This window comes from Phoxinus phoxinus (genome assembly GCF_949152265.1).
Source record: "Phoxinus phoxinus genome assembly, chromosome: 9".
Classification (NCBI taxonomy): Eukaryota; Metazoa; Chordata; class Actinopteri; order Cypriniformes; family Leuciscidae; genus Phoxinus; species Phoxinus phoxinus.
Window position 1 is genome coordinate 16,720,516 of NC_136884.1, and position 13,862 is coordinate 16,734,377.

Consider the following 13,862-nt stretch of genomic DNA (forward strand, 5'->3'; position numbering starts at 1 on the left):
GAGCGTGGTCCTGTAAAATCAGCTGTCGAGCTGCTGAAATGTTTTTATTCCCCAGCACTTTCAAACATGAATGTTCTGAAATTATGTACATGTGTTTTAAGTTCTCAGATTCATACATATTCATGTGGTATATGAAATATCATTTAAAATATAAAATTCATTTTAGGATTTTTTTACCTCAGATTTTAAAAGCTTTTTGAAGTCTGGGGTGATATAAAAGCGAACGCCATCTATCGCCCCAGGGAGAGTGACTCCACGGAAAAACAGAATAAAGAGCATGAAGTAGGGATATGTGGCTGAGAAATACACCACCTGAGGAGGACGAGAGAGAAATGAAAAAAAGAGAGAGGGTTACAGAGTGAATCATTTTAAAGTAGGTGTAGAGGACAACATTATTAACTTGTTAGTGTAATGCTTTCTCTGGCTTCTGTTTAATGATTGGTAGGAACACGTTGTTGCTGTGTAGGATAATGATTGTCCTTAATTAGTGATGTCCATCAAGGTTATAGACTGCTGTAAAATGTATTTCTTCTTCCCCAGAGCAGAGATCACATTAAAATTCAATTATCCTCAGAGAAAGGGCAGATAAAGAGAGCCATTTTCCCTTCTCTCCAGGAAAATAAATAAAAAAATAATTGAAATGGCTTACAATTTAATATAAAGACATGTCCGTCGGCTAGTTATCATACACTGTAAAAAATAATCCTGTAAAAAAAAAAGTAAAGTACTGGCAGCTGTGGTTGCCAGCATCATACCGTAAAAATACGGTGTGTTACTGTTTTTGAAATTAACTGCTAAATACTGTAATGTCAGCTACAGTATAAAACTTTAATTTAACAGATATATGCTGTAACACGAAAACAGTAACACACCGTATTGTTACGGTATGATGCTGGCAACCACAACTGCCAATAGTTTACCGTTTTTTTACAGGATTATCTTTTACAGTGAACTGTCCAATTTCTGCAACACTCAAAAAATGGACTTGGACAATAAGAATGTATGATATGCTAAATAAATAAATTGTGTATATCTAAAAAGTAATGAGATCGAACTGAGCTTCCACAGTTGAGTTTCCTGCTTCTTTTTCCTGAGGGGAAAAACTCTTCTGAAGAGATCCCAAACCTGTGCTCAGATTTGCCAAAGTCTGCAATTAAAAGTCAGAGATCTGATCTCAAAGATTTCTCATCAAATGCTTTGTTTTTAGTTCTCCTATGGATTTGTACAAATAAACAACACAATTAGATTAAACATGATTTAAAACTCCACGGAGTCTACCGGGCTTTGAAAAATCAACCTCTGATCACAACATTCTGGGTTGTTGTATGAGGAATAGAAAGAATATCACACCTTCCCCGTCCACTCCACTCCTTTCCAGATTGAGAAATAAACAAGAATCCAAGACAACGCCAAAGTTCCAACCAACGGCCAGCGCAATTCCCCTGGTTCCTCCAAACCATTTGTTAACTGATGCATGTTCCTCCTATAGAGTTAACAAATATCTGTTAGTTAGGCATTAAACATGATTATGCTTTTGTTGGTCAATGTTTCGAACTGGAAAGAAAGAAATGGTTAAAGAAACAGTATAACCAATGCTATCTCACGACCAATTCGTACAAGTGAGTACGAGGTGGTAATTCGGACGACCTCACTCGTAGGATTTGTCTAAACCACAGTGATGGGTAGGTTTAGGGGCGGGGTCAGGGGTAGGTCATTCGTTCGATTTGTCTAAACCACAGTGATGGGTAGGTTTGGGGGCGGGGGTAGGTCATTTGTTCGATTTGTCTAAACCACAGTGATGGGTAGGTTTAGGGGCGGGGTCAGGGGTAGGTCATTCGTTCGATTTGTCTAAACCACAGTGATGGGTAGGTTTGGGGGCGGGGGTAGGTCATTTGTAGCCTGGGAAAACCCAGACCACTTCCGGCAAATTTAGATTTGCTCTGCAAGTGGGTCTGGCAAAGAGCCCATTGAAACCCATTTCCAGTCCGTCGAAATCGCGGCACCAATCAGAAACGTTGGGGCGGGCTTTACACGATGACGACAGAGCAGAGACGGTGACGCAGATTTTTAACATTACAAAGATGGATGCCGCCGTGGAACATCACAACATCACTCGTTCGAATCAGCTATCGCGTCTGTTTCAAGCGATTTAAAATGGTCATTTTCGTTAACACAAACAGAGAATTGCTGAGAGTCTCGAGATGTTTCTCCGTCGCTCTGCATACGTCATGTCATTCATCGCTCTGATTGGTTTTAGATCTTTCCGACGTCCATTGGTGACGCCCCTGTGGAAATGAATTGTCTATGGAGCTTTGCCAGACCCTTACTCAGTTACAACTGAGAGTGGTCTGGGTTTTCCCAGGCTAGGTCATTCGTTCGATTTGTCTAAACCACAGTGATGGGTAGGTTTAGGGGCGGGGTCAGGGGTAGGTCATTCGTTCGATTTGTCTAAACCACAGTGATGGGTAGGTTTAGGGACGGGGGTAGGGGTAGGTAATTCGTACAAGTGAGTACGAGGTGGTAATTCGTACAACCTCACTCGTACGAATTCGTACGATTTTTTCTAAACCACAGTGATGGGTAGGTTTAGGGGCGGGGTCAGTGGTAGGTCATTCATACGAATTCGTACAAGTGAGTACGAGGTGGTAATTCGTACGACCTCACTCATAGGAATTCGTATGATTTGTCTAAACCACAGTTATGGCTAGGCTTAGGGGTGGAGTCAGGGGTAGGTCATTCGTACAAATTCATACGAATTGGACAACTCGTAAAATATGTACGATTTAGCAAAAATCATACGAATTCGTACGAGTGAGGTACAAATTCATACAAATTAGCCACCTTGTAAAATGCGTATGAATTGCAGTGAAATCAGGTTGGTAACACATTTGCACATTCAAACATACACGTCAGGGTTTGATGTCAATGATTCCAAACTTGATTTCAATCTTGTGCGTGACATAACCGAATCAAATTTGTGCAAAGGCCTTCTTTTACAAGGTCAAATTTGAGATTATAGAGGGCTATGGTCAAGACTTATTCATAATCTAGAAAAGGTCAGTGTGAACATTATTCCAACTATTGTGCTCCACAGATGAAAGTCCAATGGGTTTATTAGGACAAGTAAATGATAACAAAACAAAAAAAATATTCTTTTGAAGGAATCGTCAGATACGAACTCTCACACAACCAAGCACACGTGCTAACTACTAAGCACAGCTCAGACAGGAAAATATATATTTGATCAGACCTTACATTACAACTGTATTATATATTTTTATTTTTTTGTAACACCAAAGTGTTAAAATCACAATTGTGTTGACTCACTCCCAGAACTCAGTGACGGCGCTGGTCAGGTTGGTGGTGTCCATCAAACTGTAGTTGGAAAAGCAGCGATCAGTGTTCCAAGGGTGATCACAAGTTTGCCATGGTAACTCCTAAGGAGAGAGAGAGTATTAAAGTGGGTGAAGATTTGAAATACCCTTGTGAAAGGAAAGTGTGCTTCATTGTTGTCACATGTAAAGTCCCTGCGGTTTCCCGGAGTTTGCCGTTATCGTCAGTTTCCCTGGTTGTTAATTAGTTCCTGCACCTGTTCTGTTCACACTTGTAGTAGTGTGCTTAAATAATTAAAAGAATATTTAACAAACTGTACTTGCAGATAATATAATATTAATGACATAAAAGACCACTTAAATGTATTTAAGGAGAGTACACTTTCATGTTTCTTAACATATTTACGTAATTTTATTTTTAAATGTGCACTTTGTAATAATGTCAAACTAAAAGTTTACCATAAATGTTTGTCAGTACATTGGACATCACACTTTAGCCATATTTCAAAGAGAACAGATGTAATTATGAAATTACATATACAAATATAATCCTACTTAAGTGGTTCAGCTAATTGCTTTTAATACAAAACCTTAATTAAATGATACTTAAATTTCCATTTAGTCACAATTAACATGCAAATAAGTGTAGTAAAGTATTGAGTTTGCACTTAAGTACACTCTAAAAAATGCTGGGTTGTTTCAACCCAATTTTGGGTAAAATATGGACAAACCCAAATGTTGGGTTAAAAATGTAATTGAAAAATGTAACCCAATGGCCGGGTTTGTCCATATTTTACCCAAAATTGGGTTGAAACAACCCAGCATATTCTTTAAAAATAGCCTATATATTATTTGCATTATAAGATAACAATCTTTTGAAAAGTATGCTAAGTAAGTGTTCTTAAGTAAGTGTCTCATTGAAATTATTTTTTATTTGGTTACTATGCAGTTGCTAGGGTTTAAGGTGGTTACCAGGGCGTTGCTATGCTTAGTAGTTTATTATCATCACATGCCATTTTTGGTCATAAGTGTCCTTGGTTGTTGCTAGACAGAATGTGTTCTGACGGGCTACGGACCCTCCTCCAATGTAAACCTACAAGATTTTTCCCCACTCAGGACATTTTTCCTTACTCCCCATTTCAGTCCACCAGACAAATGTTTTAAAAATGATTTGTTCAAATATATATATGGAAAATAAAAAGCATTAAAACATAACAGCACAATGCATTCATAAAACAAAGGTCTTTTTTGTTTCAGATTCCCTCTGCACTGCTTTAGAGACAAGCTCTTATTCCCATGGCAGGAACTGCACTTCGATTTCCACAAAACAGAGGCAGTTATTATTTCTGTGGAGCCTTTAAAACACTCTCTAGAGCAAAGACAGAGCCACAGAAAGCTTAAGGGGGTCAAGGAGGCGGAGAGAGATACAGAGAAAAGGGAGGAAGAGAGAACTTGAAAGAAGGAACAATTCTGAGAAGACTTTCAAGAAATTCCATGTGTAGCTGAATTCACTGGAGCAGATAAAGACACGGATGGTGAGAATTAACACCGCAAAACCTATTTGACCAATGAATGCAATTAAAAAAAAACATTGTGATGGCCTAACATTTTTTTTATTAAGTAATCAAATGATTATTTAGAGATCAAATGATAACATATAACAAACAAAACCCTCCACATTCTTATGCAAAAAGTTGATGAGCCATTTTTAAATTATAGTAGACGAAACACAGAGAGTAGAATGCACATTGGTGTGTTTTTTGATAGACACTCACTGCTTTGAAAGAGCTGAAGAGGTAGTAGAGAGCCCAGGCAATGATGATGATGTAATAGATGTTGAGCCAGAAGGACAGAACCACAGCAGCCAGACCCACACCTGACACAAGAGGAGCTTATGAGTGAAACCTCAGGTGATGAAGCACAAATAACCAACAACAACGCCAAAACATTTTTTATGCCAAGACACATTTTAGAAGCCTTGCAGGATAAACACAGTGAATTAATGTTGCGTGTGACTTTCGGAGAACCATCTAGACACAACTGAAAATGGTAGCCACTATGTTTAAATTAAATATCACTGCTATTTGCAGAAATAGTGTGCTATTCGAAATTTAGCCAGTGGCTGTTTCTCAATATGCGTTCTCATGTGGTCTTGTGTCGAACCATTGATGTTCAATTCCAATACTGAAGAACGCAAGAACAGAGGATGCGTGGAAGTACCCGAATGTGTTCTTGATATCAAAGATGCATTGAGTGCATACTTGAGAGAATCAATCCTTTAGAAATCCCACAAGTTCTTTCCTTCCTAAAATTGACAACGGATAGGTCCTATTCAATCTGCTAGCAATCACATAATTTACCACATGACAAAAGCTGATTGGTCTGTGCATTTTCAACATTTAAACAGTCTGGTTCATTGTTTGCTGTAAGCTGGTCAGATATCAGATTTCCTCTGTGAACCCTCTACCTCCCCCAGCTCCACCTTCCTAGTTCTGCTTCAGGATTTATATATACGTATATGTACACTGCATCTTGTCTATGTATCATTGGCACTCTCAAGTCCATACCTGCTCAGCAACAGCATGCTCATCAGATCTAGTCGCCAATGCTAAAACTATTGTCAGAGTGATTTTTTCCGAAACACGCTTGAAACTGTTGACCAATCACAATTGGTCCATTCGATTCAGAACTAAAGAGAGCGTTACAGGGAAGAGAGGAGCTGCAATAACGTAAAATATGTCATATATTTATAATTAATTAATCAAATGAATGCATGAAGACCTATTCAAGTAGAAAACAAAAACAAAATGACTGAAAAAGTTCATAATTGGTCATCTCTGCGCTGTTCTAAGAGTCACCAAATAGAACTACAAAATGATTGACTCAAAAAAGTTTCAAACACACCCCATCTGCCATTGGTTGAAAAAACAAGTAGTTCCACCGCTAGATATTGGTTTAATGTTATTATGTATAACAAATTCCGGCTGCTAAAACACATTGTAATTTGATGACGGTACACAACATGCAGTGAGGCAATGGTACTCAGTAAGAACTTCCCATATAGCTAATGTGTATGTAAATATTTCTCACCTTTCATCATGGGTATTAATTTCCATACTCCCAGCCCCCCTACTGATGTGAACTGTCCTAATGACGTCTCTAGCAGAAACAGCGGGATACCAGCAAACACCAGAGTAGTGAAGTATGGGATGAGAAAAGCTCCTAAAAACAAAGCAATAAACAATTTGGCTTGAAAAAGGAAAAAAAATACTATGGAAGTCAATGGGTACAGTCTACTGTTTGGTTACTGACATCCTTTAAAATATATTTCTTTGTGTTCAGCAGAAGAAATAAATGAATACAGGTTTGAAACAACTTGAGGGTGAGTAAATGATGACAGAATTTTAATTTTAAAGTGAACTATCCCTTTAAGATCCAAGCAAACTTTGAAATGGTCTCCCACCTCCTCTTCAATTGAATTCTGAGATTGCTCACATTAGACATGTGAACAGTCTCTCAGAGCCACTTTAAGGAGAGCCTCCAGGGTTAGCAAAGGTTAGCAAATGCTCCACAAGTAACACAGTCTCACCCCAAAACGTCACATACTGACGGGTCTTGACCATACGGCAACATACGACGAAAAGGGTACCCTTTAACGTCCATGTGTGACGATTCGGGTATGGTTGGGTTTAGGTATGCGTTAGGGTACCGCTAGGAGGCGCTGCTGGTGCGCTTATGTCTGCGTCTCATATTGACGTTATAGGGGAACCCTTAACGTCGTATGTTGACGTATGGTCAAGACCCGTCAGTATATGACGTTTTGGGGTGAGACCGGGCTGCCACAAGAGGCCATTTTTTAATGGAAGTGGATGGGGGAGATTCAGAATGCTAAATAAACTGCTTTTGAGAGGACGCAGCTTATCACTTAATGAATCGACAGTATGTCTGCTAATCTTCAACATGTTTGCCATTAAACGTTCATTTTGGATTCATCTATATTTCCTCTTTTAAAACATACGGCCTAGAATCCTAATGGTCTCTTAATCACATCAAATGTGTTCTCACTAGAGTTTCTATATGCAAAATTAGCATCTAGAAAAAACGGAAAAAAAAAATCTGTGTGCCGTTAGGTCAATCACCTTTCGGATAGCTGAAATTTATTTTTGGTGTTTGGTACAGTAGTCACTGGGTTATATCCGTAAAATAATTTCACTTGGAATGGCTGGTTGTCTTGCATTGCAAGCTAGTTAAGAAATCGGATAAGAACCAAGGCACCCACCAACATCCCATGGTACGGACCAGCACCATAAATATAAGGTGATCATCCCTGCAGTCACGACTGTTTCCTAAAACCATTAGTGACTTTGTCTCACATCCATTGTTCAATCGACTTTGGTTCAACAATATAAAACTGGCAATAATGGCATTGTCACACAGGCAGTGGAGGAATAACTTATGCTAATGTCTCTGTTTGAAATCAAGTAAATGTCAGATTATTGCTGTAACAAATATGGCATCTGAGGACTATTCCTACTACATAATTGTAATATATATATGCACTATAAACTATAGATATTAGCTTGCTTACTTTCCTCAAAAGCTTAATCTAAGTCCATGTCATACTAACAAAAAACTGTTTTTATAATCAATTTTCCATGATGTTTGCAAATGTTTGTTTGAACTATGATTTTGGGAAACACATTCAACTAACAACGGAACTTGCAACCATAGTTGGTAAGCTCTTGGGAAACACACCACTGGTATTTTCCTGTAAAATCTGGGTTGATATTCTACAACATAAAATTACACATGCCCATCTAGCTTCTTCAAACTGTTTCTGGGTCATGGGAACTACATTTCTTGGGCCTGGCACGATATTCTTGTCAAACTAAGTCCTATTCCTATCCTACACCTAAACTAACCTTTAACTACACATAAAATCGGAGGCAAATGTTTGATTAAATGACAAAAATGTTATTCAAACCCCAACCTCAGCCCTAAGCGTATTGATCCAACCAGGCATATGTTCTCAGCAGCTTAACTGTAATAGCTTGGTCAGTCTTCTCTTACCTCCACCATTCTTTCCGCAAAGATATGGGAACCTCCACACATTTCCAAGCCCAATGGCATATCCAACGCAGGACAGAAGAAAGTCAAATTTTCCCTTCCACGCTCCTCTGTCTGGTACTTTATTCTCCTTCTCCTCTTCTACGGGAACACTGTTGTGACGAAGGTCCTCAAACGGGATAGCCTGCTTCACTTCTGAGGGTGAGTTGAGGTCCACCGTGCTCTGGCCAGTCTTCCCCATCACAGGAACACCGTCACACCACAGTCGGATAATAATCCACCTCAGTCCAGTAATGTATTATTGAGTTGTCAAGTGCAGGGCTACTGACTGTGAATGTTTGCTCATTCAAACACAACACTTCGAATTGATTTTCTGGGGAAACAAAATTAATAAATAATGTTTTAGTGTAAAAAAAAGCCAATATTTTTAAATATTTGACAGTAATATTTTGCTGTAAATACTGCATTTAGAATTTTACAGTGAAATCAATGCAGGTTAGATATTTTTTCTGCAGTAAACCATTGATCATTCAGAACTGGAAGTGGTAATGTTGTACTAAATTATGGTATAGAATTTGAAAAACAACTGGGGTTATGACATAGTTATGTTATCACACTATTAATGTGTAAATATACAGTATGATACTGGATAATCATTGTGATTCCACAGCACAATGGTGCTACAATCATCATGTCTTGCCATACTTCACTGTGATGACAGTTATCAAAAATGACTCTCGTAAAAGTATGGGAAATATTTTTCACAAATACACTGTAATGTACTGTACATTTTTATAGTATAGAAACATGTTCTATGTATGTTTTTATGTAAACAATAAAATAAAGGCTTATCATTTTGAACAAGGATTACATAGGCCCTGTCTTAAATGGCACCCTAAACACTTGTGGTCTTCCTACGAGTCCGCACTTTGGTGACGTAACGCTGCTTTGACTGTCGGGAATAAGTCTGCTGCAGAGTTTGCTTCAAACCTCAGAACTCAGACCCTACGGTTTCATGGACTTAACAGACACGCGCACACGGCAGCCATTTTAAGTCCACAAGACTGAAAGTGCATATAAAGTAGGCAATTTGTGACAGGGCCATAGGGGTGTGTAGGTTAATACTTACAATGTCTTGTACTGGCAACTTATGCTTTGTGATCAATATTCAGTAAGATACAGAATTTAAATGTTTTTGTATGTCTGTTTGTTTTTGCTGTGTGTTTTACTTATATAGCATCTGTATAAATTGTCCTAGCACTACTCAACCTTGTAATTTCCCTTTAAATCCAATTAAACCACCTTCATTCTACAGACGGGGCAGTTCAAGAGAATCATTAACTTTCCTGACGTACGTGCTGATTATCAGATTGACTTAATGAAGACACTAATTCTTTCCATGTCCTATTGACGTGTTGAATTCATCAACTTTTATTTGTGATTAACCGCCTTGAAAGTCTCCAACCTGCATGCCAATGCATAACAAAATCACCCTCAGATTCCTCATCGTTTTCGTTTAAAGAACAGTCATTATACATCTGGAAACGGTATCATTAAACCATGGTAGTTCACCAAGCAATTCAATGTGAATCAAGTTTGCTTCAGGCTCACAGAGTATTTGAAAAATCTACGACATTTCTTCTGCATTCTTTAACAGCTTTTAAGTGGCTACAAGCTTCAGAGGAAATTGAATACGGACGTATTGATCAAGGGTTGCATCAATAGACAATAGAGTTCCCAGCTCATTACGTTTTTTACCACACTATAAGAGAAGGAAACAACTGTACCTCTGAGACGTCTTTATTCCGCAGTCAGGTGAGTCGAGATGCCACCAGCTAGAGGTGAACTCAAACGTATCCACAAGTGACTTAACAGATCTTAACTGTTGGACGATGCCAACTACCCAGCGCCTTCATTCACAAGAGAAACTGACCCGATGTCCCGGCTAGGGCAAAAAGTTTCCCTTTCTCTCTCTCGCTCTATGTATCTGGAGGGGCCTTCTATGCCCTGGTGTTCCTGTGGCTGGTATTGAGCTGCAGATAATAAACTTCGACCTGTTGTTTGATAGGATTATCGCTTTACCACACTGAAAGCCCGAGGCTACCAAATAAGAGTCGATTGCCGTGATCCAGTATTTTGTGCGCGTGCGTGTGTGTGTGTATTAGTTGTGTGTCAGTGTGTGCTTTTGTGTGCAACGACTCTTGTGCCAGTCTGGTTGCCATGGGATATCCCCTTAGAAAAGTGCTCCGTTCTAACATTGAAAGAGCTTGTAAGGATTTGAAAATGAAGCAGGCATAGTGCCTAAAATACAGACAGCATGATGTCTCCGAAAAATGACCTCAAAGGCATGACTTTATCAGTTGAGGCTCCTATTTATGACTGATACATTTGTAATTGGCTTGTAAAATATATTGAGGTGAATAAAATAGATTTGAAAATCAATAAATGCTTGATAGCCCTTTAGTATAATGCAACAGTTTAACTGACCATCATGTGTGGTTTGCACAAACTTATTAGATGAGGATACATTTGCTTAAAGATGTGAAATAAAGTATTAATGAAGACAATAATTGTGAAATTCTGTTGCCAAGATCTGATGTACTGTTGTAGTAATAACATAGTAATTACATAGCAATACATTGAGTTATAAGGTGTATCTACATCTACTAAATCTCTCGTGATCAAATAGTAATTGATAATGAACTCTTTTATTTGAAAGTAAGATGTAAGTCACAAGATTTGAAAGTCACACCAAGCTGACGGTCAGCCGTCGTGTAACGTCGGGCCATTATTGAGTGTCGTCCGACTTAGTTTTGTCAGCGTGTAATAAGTCAGTAAAACTTAACATGTGGAGCTGGTTAGGTGATGCAAACTCCAAAATATATTAGTTTACAAATCATGCACTATGCTAAAAGTGTTTTGAGGTCCATAATTGTGCAAGGCGCCACGTGAAAAGTCTTTATTAATCCATAATCTGCCCCTGTAATCATAATTTGTTTATGAAAACGATTAAAAGTATTTGCTGTTTTACGGTCTCTAGTGTTCATTTCTTTTAGAAATTGCAGGGATAGGTACGTATTTGTAAGTATTTTGCGTTTTGCTAAAATGTTGCCACAGGAACGTTTTTCCAATGAGTATGGTATATGTTTAGGACTGGAGCTAAACTCTTTAGGAAGGGGGTTGTCCAAGAGGCAGGTTGGACACCCCTGATTTAGAGCATCTTCTAAAGAAAATAAGAATGTGCCTCCATGAATGACTAAGATCACGGCCAAGAGTATGCATATACCCAAACACCACATTTGTATTAGGTTGTTGCACATTTAATTATAAAATCATGGGCATGAATGGAAAGTTTGTCCTCCCTTTGCTGCCACAACAGTTTTCCACTACAGTAGATGGTGGAATATGGCTCCGGGGATTTGATCCCATTCAGACACAAGAGCATCCAGTGAGGTCATACACTGATGCTGGGTGATGGGCAAAAAAAAATGATAATCCCACAAACATGACAGCACAAAGGGGGTGAGATAAGTTAATGCCAGAGTTTAAAACTAGTAGAGTTTTGTTGAGCAATAGTCTTAAATAAATCTGGGGAAACTGCCCAGAACTGTCTGTCCATACAGGTATCTGGTCCATTTCTAGCAAGAGAGGTCATAATAGCAACTGATTTACAGTTTTATTTCTGCCAAGAAATAAAATTTGACAATGTGTGAGATAACAACAGTATGCACACCTTATAAATCTGGCTGGGTGGAAAGAAGAAACATCCAACATACCAGTTTGAGTTTGCCTGAAATTATGTTGTTATACTTCTTTATTCGTACTCTTTACAGACAATGTAATTTATAGATTCTATAGTTTCCATCCACATATTTGTATGCAAATTTTGGGATATAAAACCCATCCGCACAATTGACGGGAATTTATTTGATCCAATAAGAATACATGCGCATATACTGTGCTGGAAACACAAACATTTGGATGGGACTTCGCGATTGGATTGCAAATGTGTGGATTGGATAATTGTTTTAGAAACATTGCTCAGAAAACTGGTTTTGGTGATGCCAAATGTCTCCCCCACAACTCTGGATTTGGCGCATGTGGCTAACTTATACAGTGCAATGACAATGCATTTTGTTCCCTGCCAGAAATGGGGGACGGTAGAAGTGGAACGGCATAACTGGACTAACCAGCAGACTAATCTCATTACACACCATCTCAAATGTTGTTTTAATCATTCTGAAATGCCTCAACCAAAGTTTGTCATCAAAATGATTTGGTATAATTACCTCCTAGAACTGTCTCACACGATTGCATTCCCAAACATCAGGCATCCGCCTCCAAACGCTGTCACGTTATATTGAGTTTCATCTGTTTGCTCTGAAGCGCCAGTAATTTATTATGTAGGAATGAAGAGACACATTGGCTTCCCCGTTTGCAGCAACCTCAACTTTTATTATTGATACTTTGCGCCAGTTTCCCAGGAAGTGACACATGGGATGCAAACAATGCTTTATTCACAGATGTTTTAAGGCGAGACATGGCAGGCAAAAACATCGTTTTTTTTTTTCACTGGTCAATTTTGAGATTTTGGCCTATTTGTCTTCAATAACATGTCTTCTTTTACTTGTGGTGAAAAAAAGTCTGAAATACACATTTAGGTCTTTATTTTACTACACTTTGTCTGTTTGCGTGTGTCAATTTCTCAGAAATTCAACAAAAGTTGGCGTTCTAAATCAACGCGCTGCTGCTGATCTCTGTCTGCTTTCTTTAATAGCACACATCGTTGTAAAGCTCTCTCTCTGCTGTACAATGCTGTCAGATCCAAATATGGTCATTTCCTTTTTATCAGCAACCAATCGTGAAAGTACAATGGGCATTTAACTCTAAAAGCGAAATCTCATTGGCTGATGTCAATTTCTGACACTGTGATTCGTTCAGATGCATCACGTGATGTGCTCTGACATTTAGATGTGTGTTTTTGACTGTTTTTTTCTGTTCAGTTAAAGGCCATAAATGCTGTGTTTATAAGTTTTGATGTGATTTAGGTGGTTTTTATTGTTGTTGCTAATGATTTGATGAGATATTGTGTCTGTAAATAGTGGTTTCCACTAAAAAAGTATGAATTTTTACATTACAAATCTTTAAATGCCTTTTTCTCAAAATGTTTTTTTTTTGTCATCCTCCAGTAGAAACATCTCAGCCTATGTAGCACCTATGTACACCAAACTTCCCAGTTATACAATTAGCAGTATTCTGAAGACATGTTCAGAGGGATTTGTTAATAAATCATTCCTGGCCTGATTTATGTGACATTTAAAAAAAAAAAATATGGCGAAAATCGATTTTTTAAGGCTATGGACAGTATATTTTGAAAGCATATATCCTGAAATCCCTCTGAACATCTTTTTCCATCTTGTGTGTAATCAAAATGAAAAAAATAATTTTGCACCTGGCTTTGTC

The 13,862-nt window shown here is 38.3% G+C and overlaps 1 protein-coding gene across 2 annotated transcripts in view; it reads right to left on the bottom strand.

The window, feature by feature from the left end:
• slc6a1l (solute carrier family 6 member 1, like) overlaps positions 1-13,862 on the bottom strand; it is a 112,252-nt gene that overhangs the window by 9,677 nt on the left and 88,713 nt on the right. The window contains exons 1-7 of one of the 2 annotated variants that reach the window (XM_079622421.1): positions 10,187-10,388; positions 8,403-8,772; positions 6,423-6,554; positions 5,108-5,208; positions 3,328-3,437; positions 1,351-1,483; positions 178-312 (exon numbers count right to left, since the gene is read on the bottom strand). In XM_079622421.1, the coding sequence (XP_079478547.1) occupies positions 178-312; positions 1,351-1,483; positions 3,328-3,437; positions 5,108-5,208; positions 6,423-6,554; positions 8,403-8,640 (849 nt within the window). In that variant the 5' untranslated portion in view covers positions 8,641-8,772; positions 10,187-10,388. Of the gene's footprint in view, positions 1-177; positions 313-1,350; positions 1,484-3,327; positions 3,438-5,107; positions 5,209-6,422; positions 6,555-8,402; positions 8,773-10,186; positions 10,389-13,862 lie in introns of those variants that run through there. The other variant, XM_079622422.1, reaches the window with a different exon arrangement.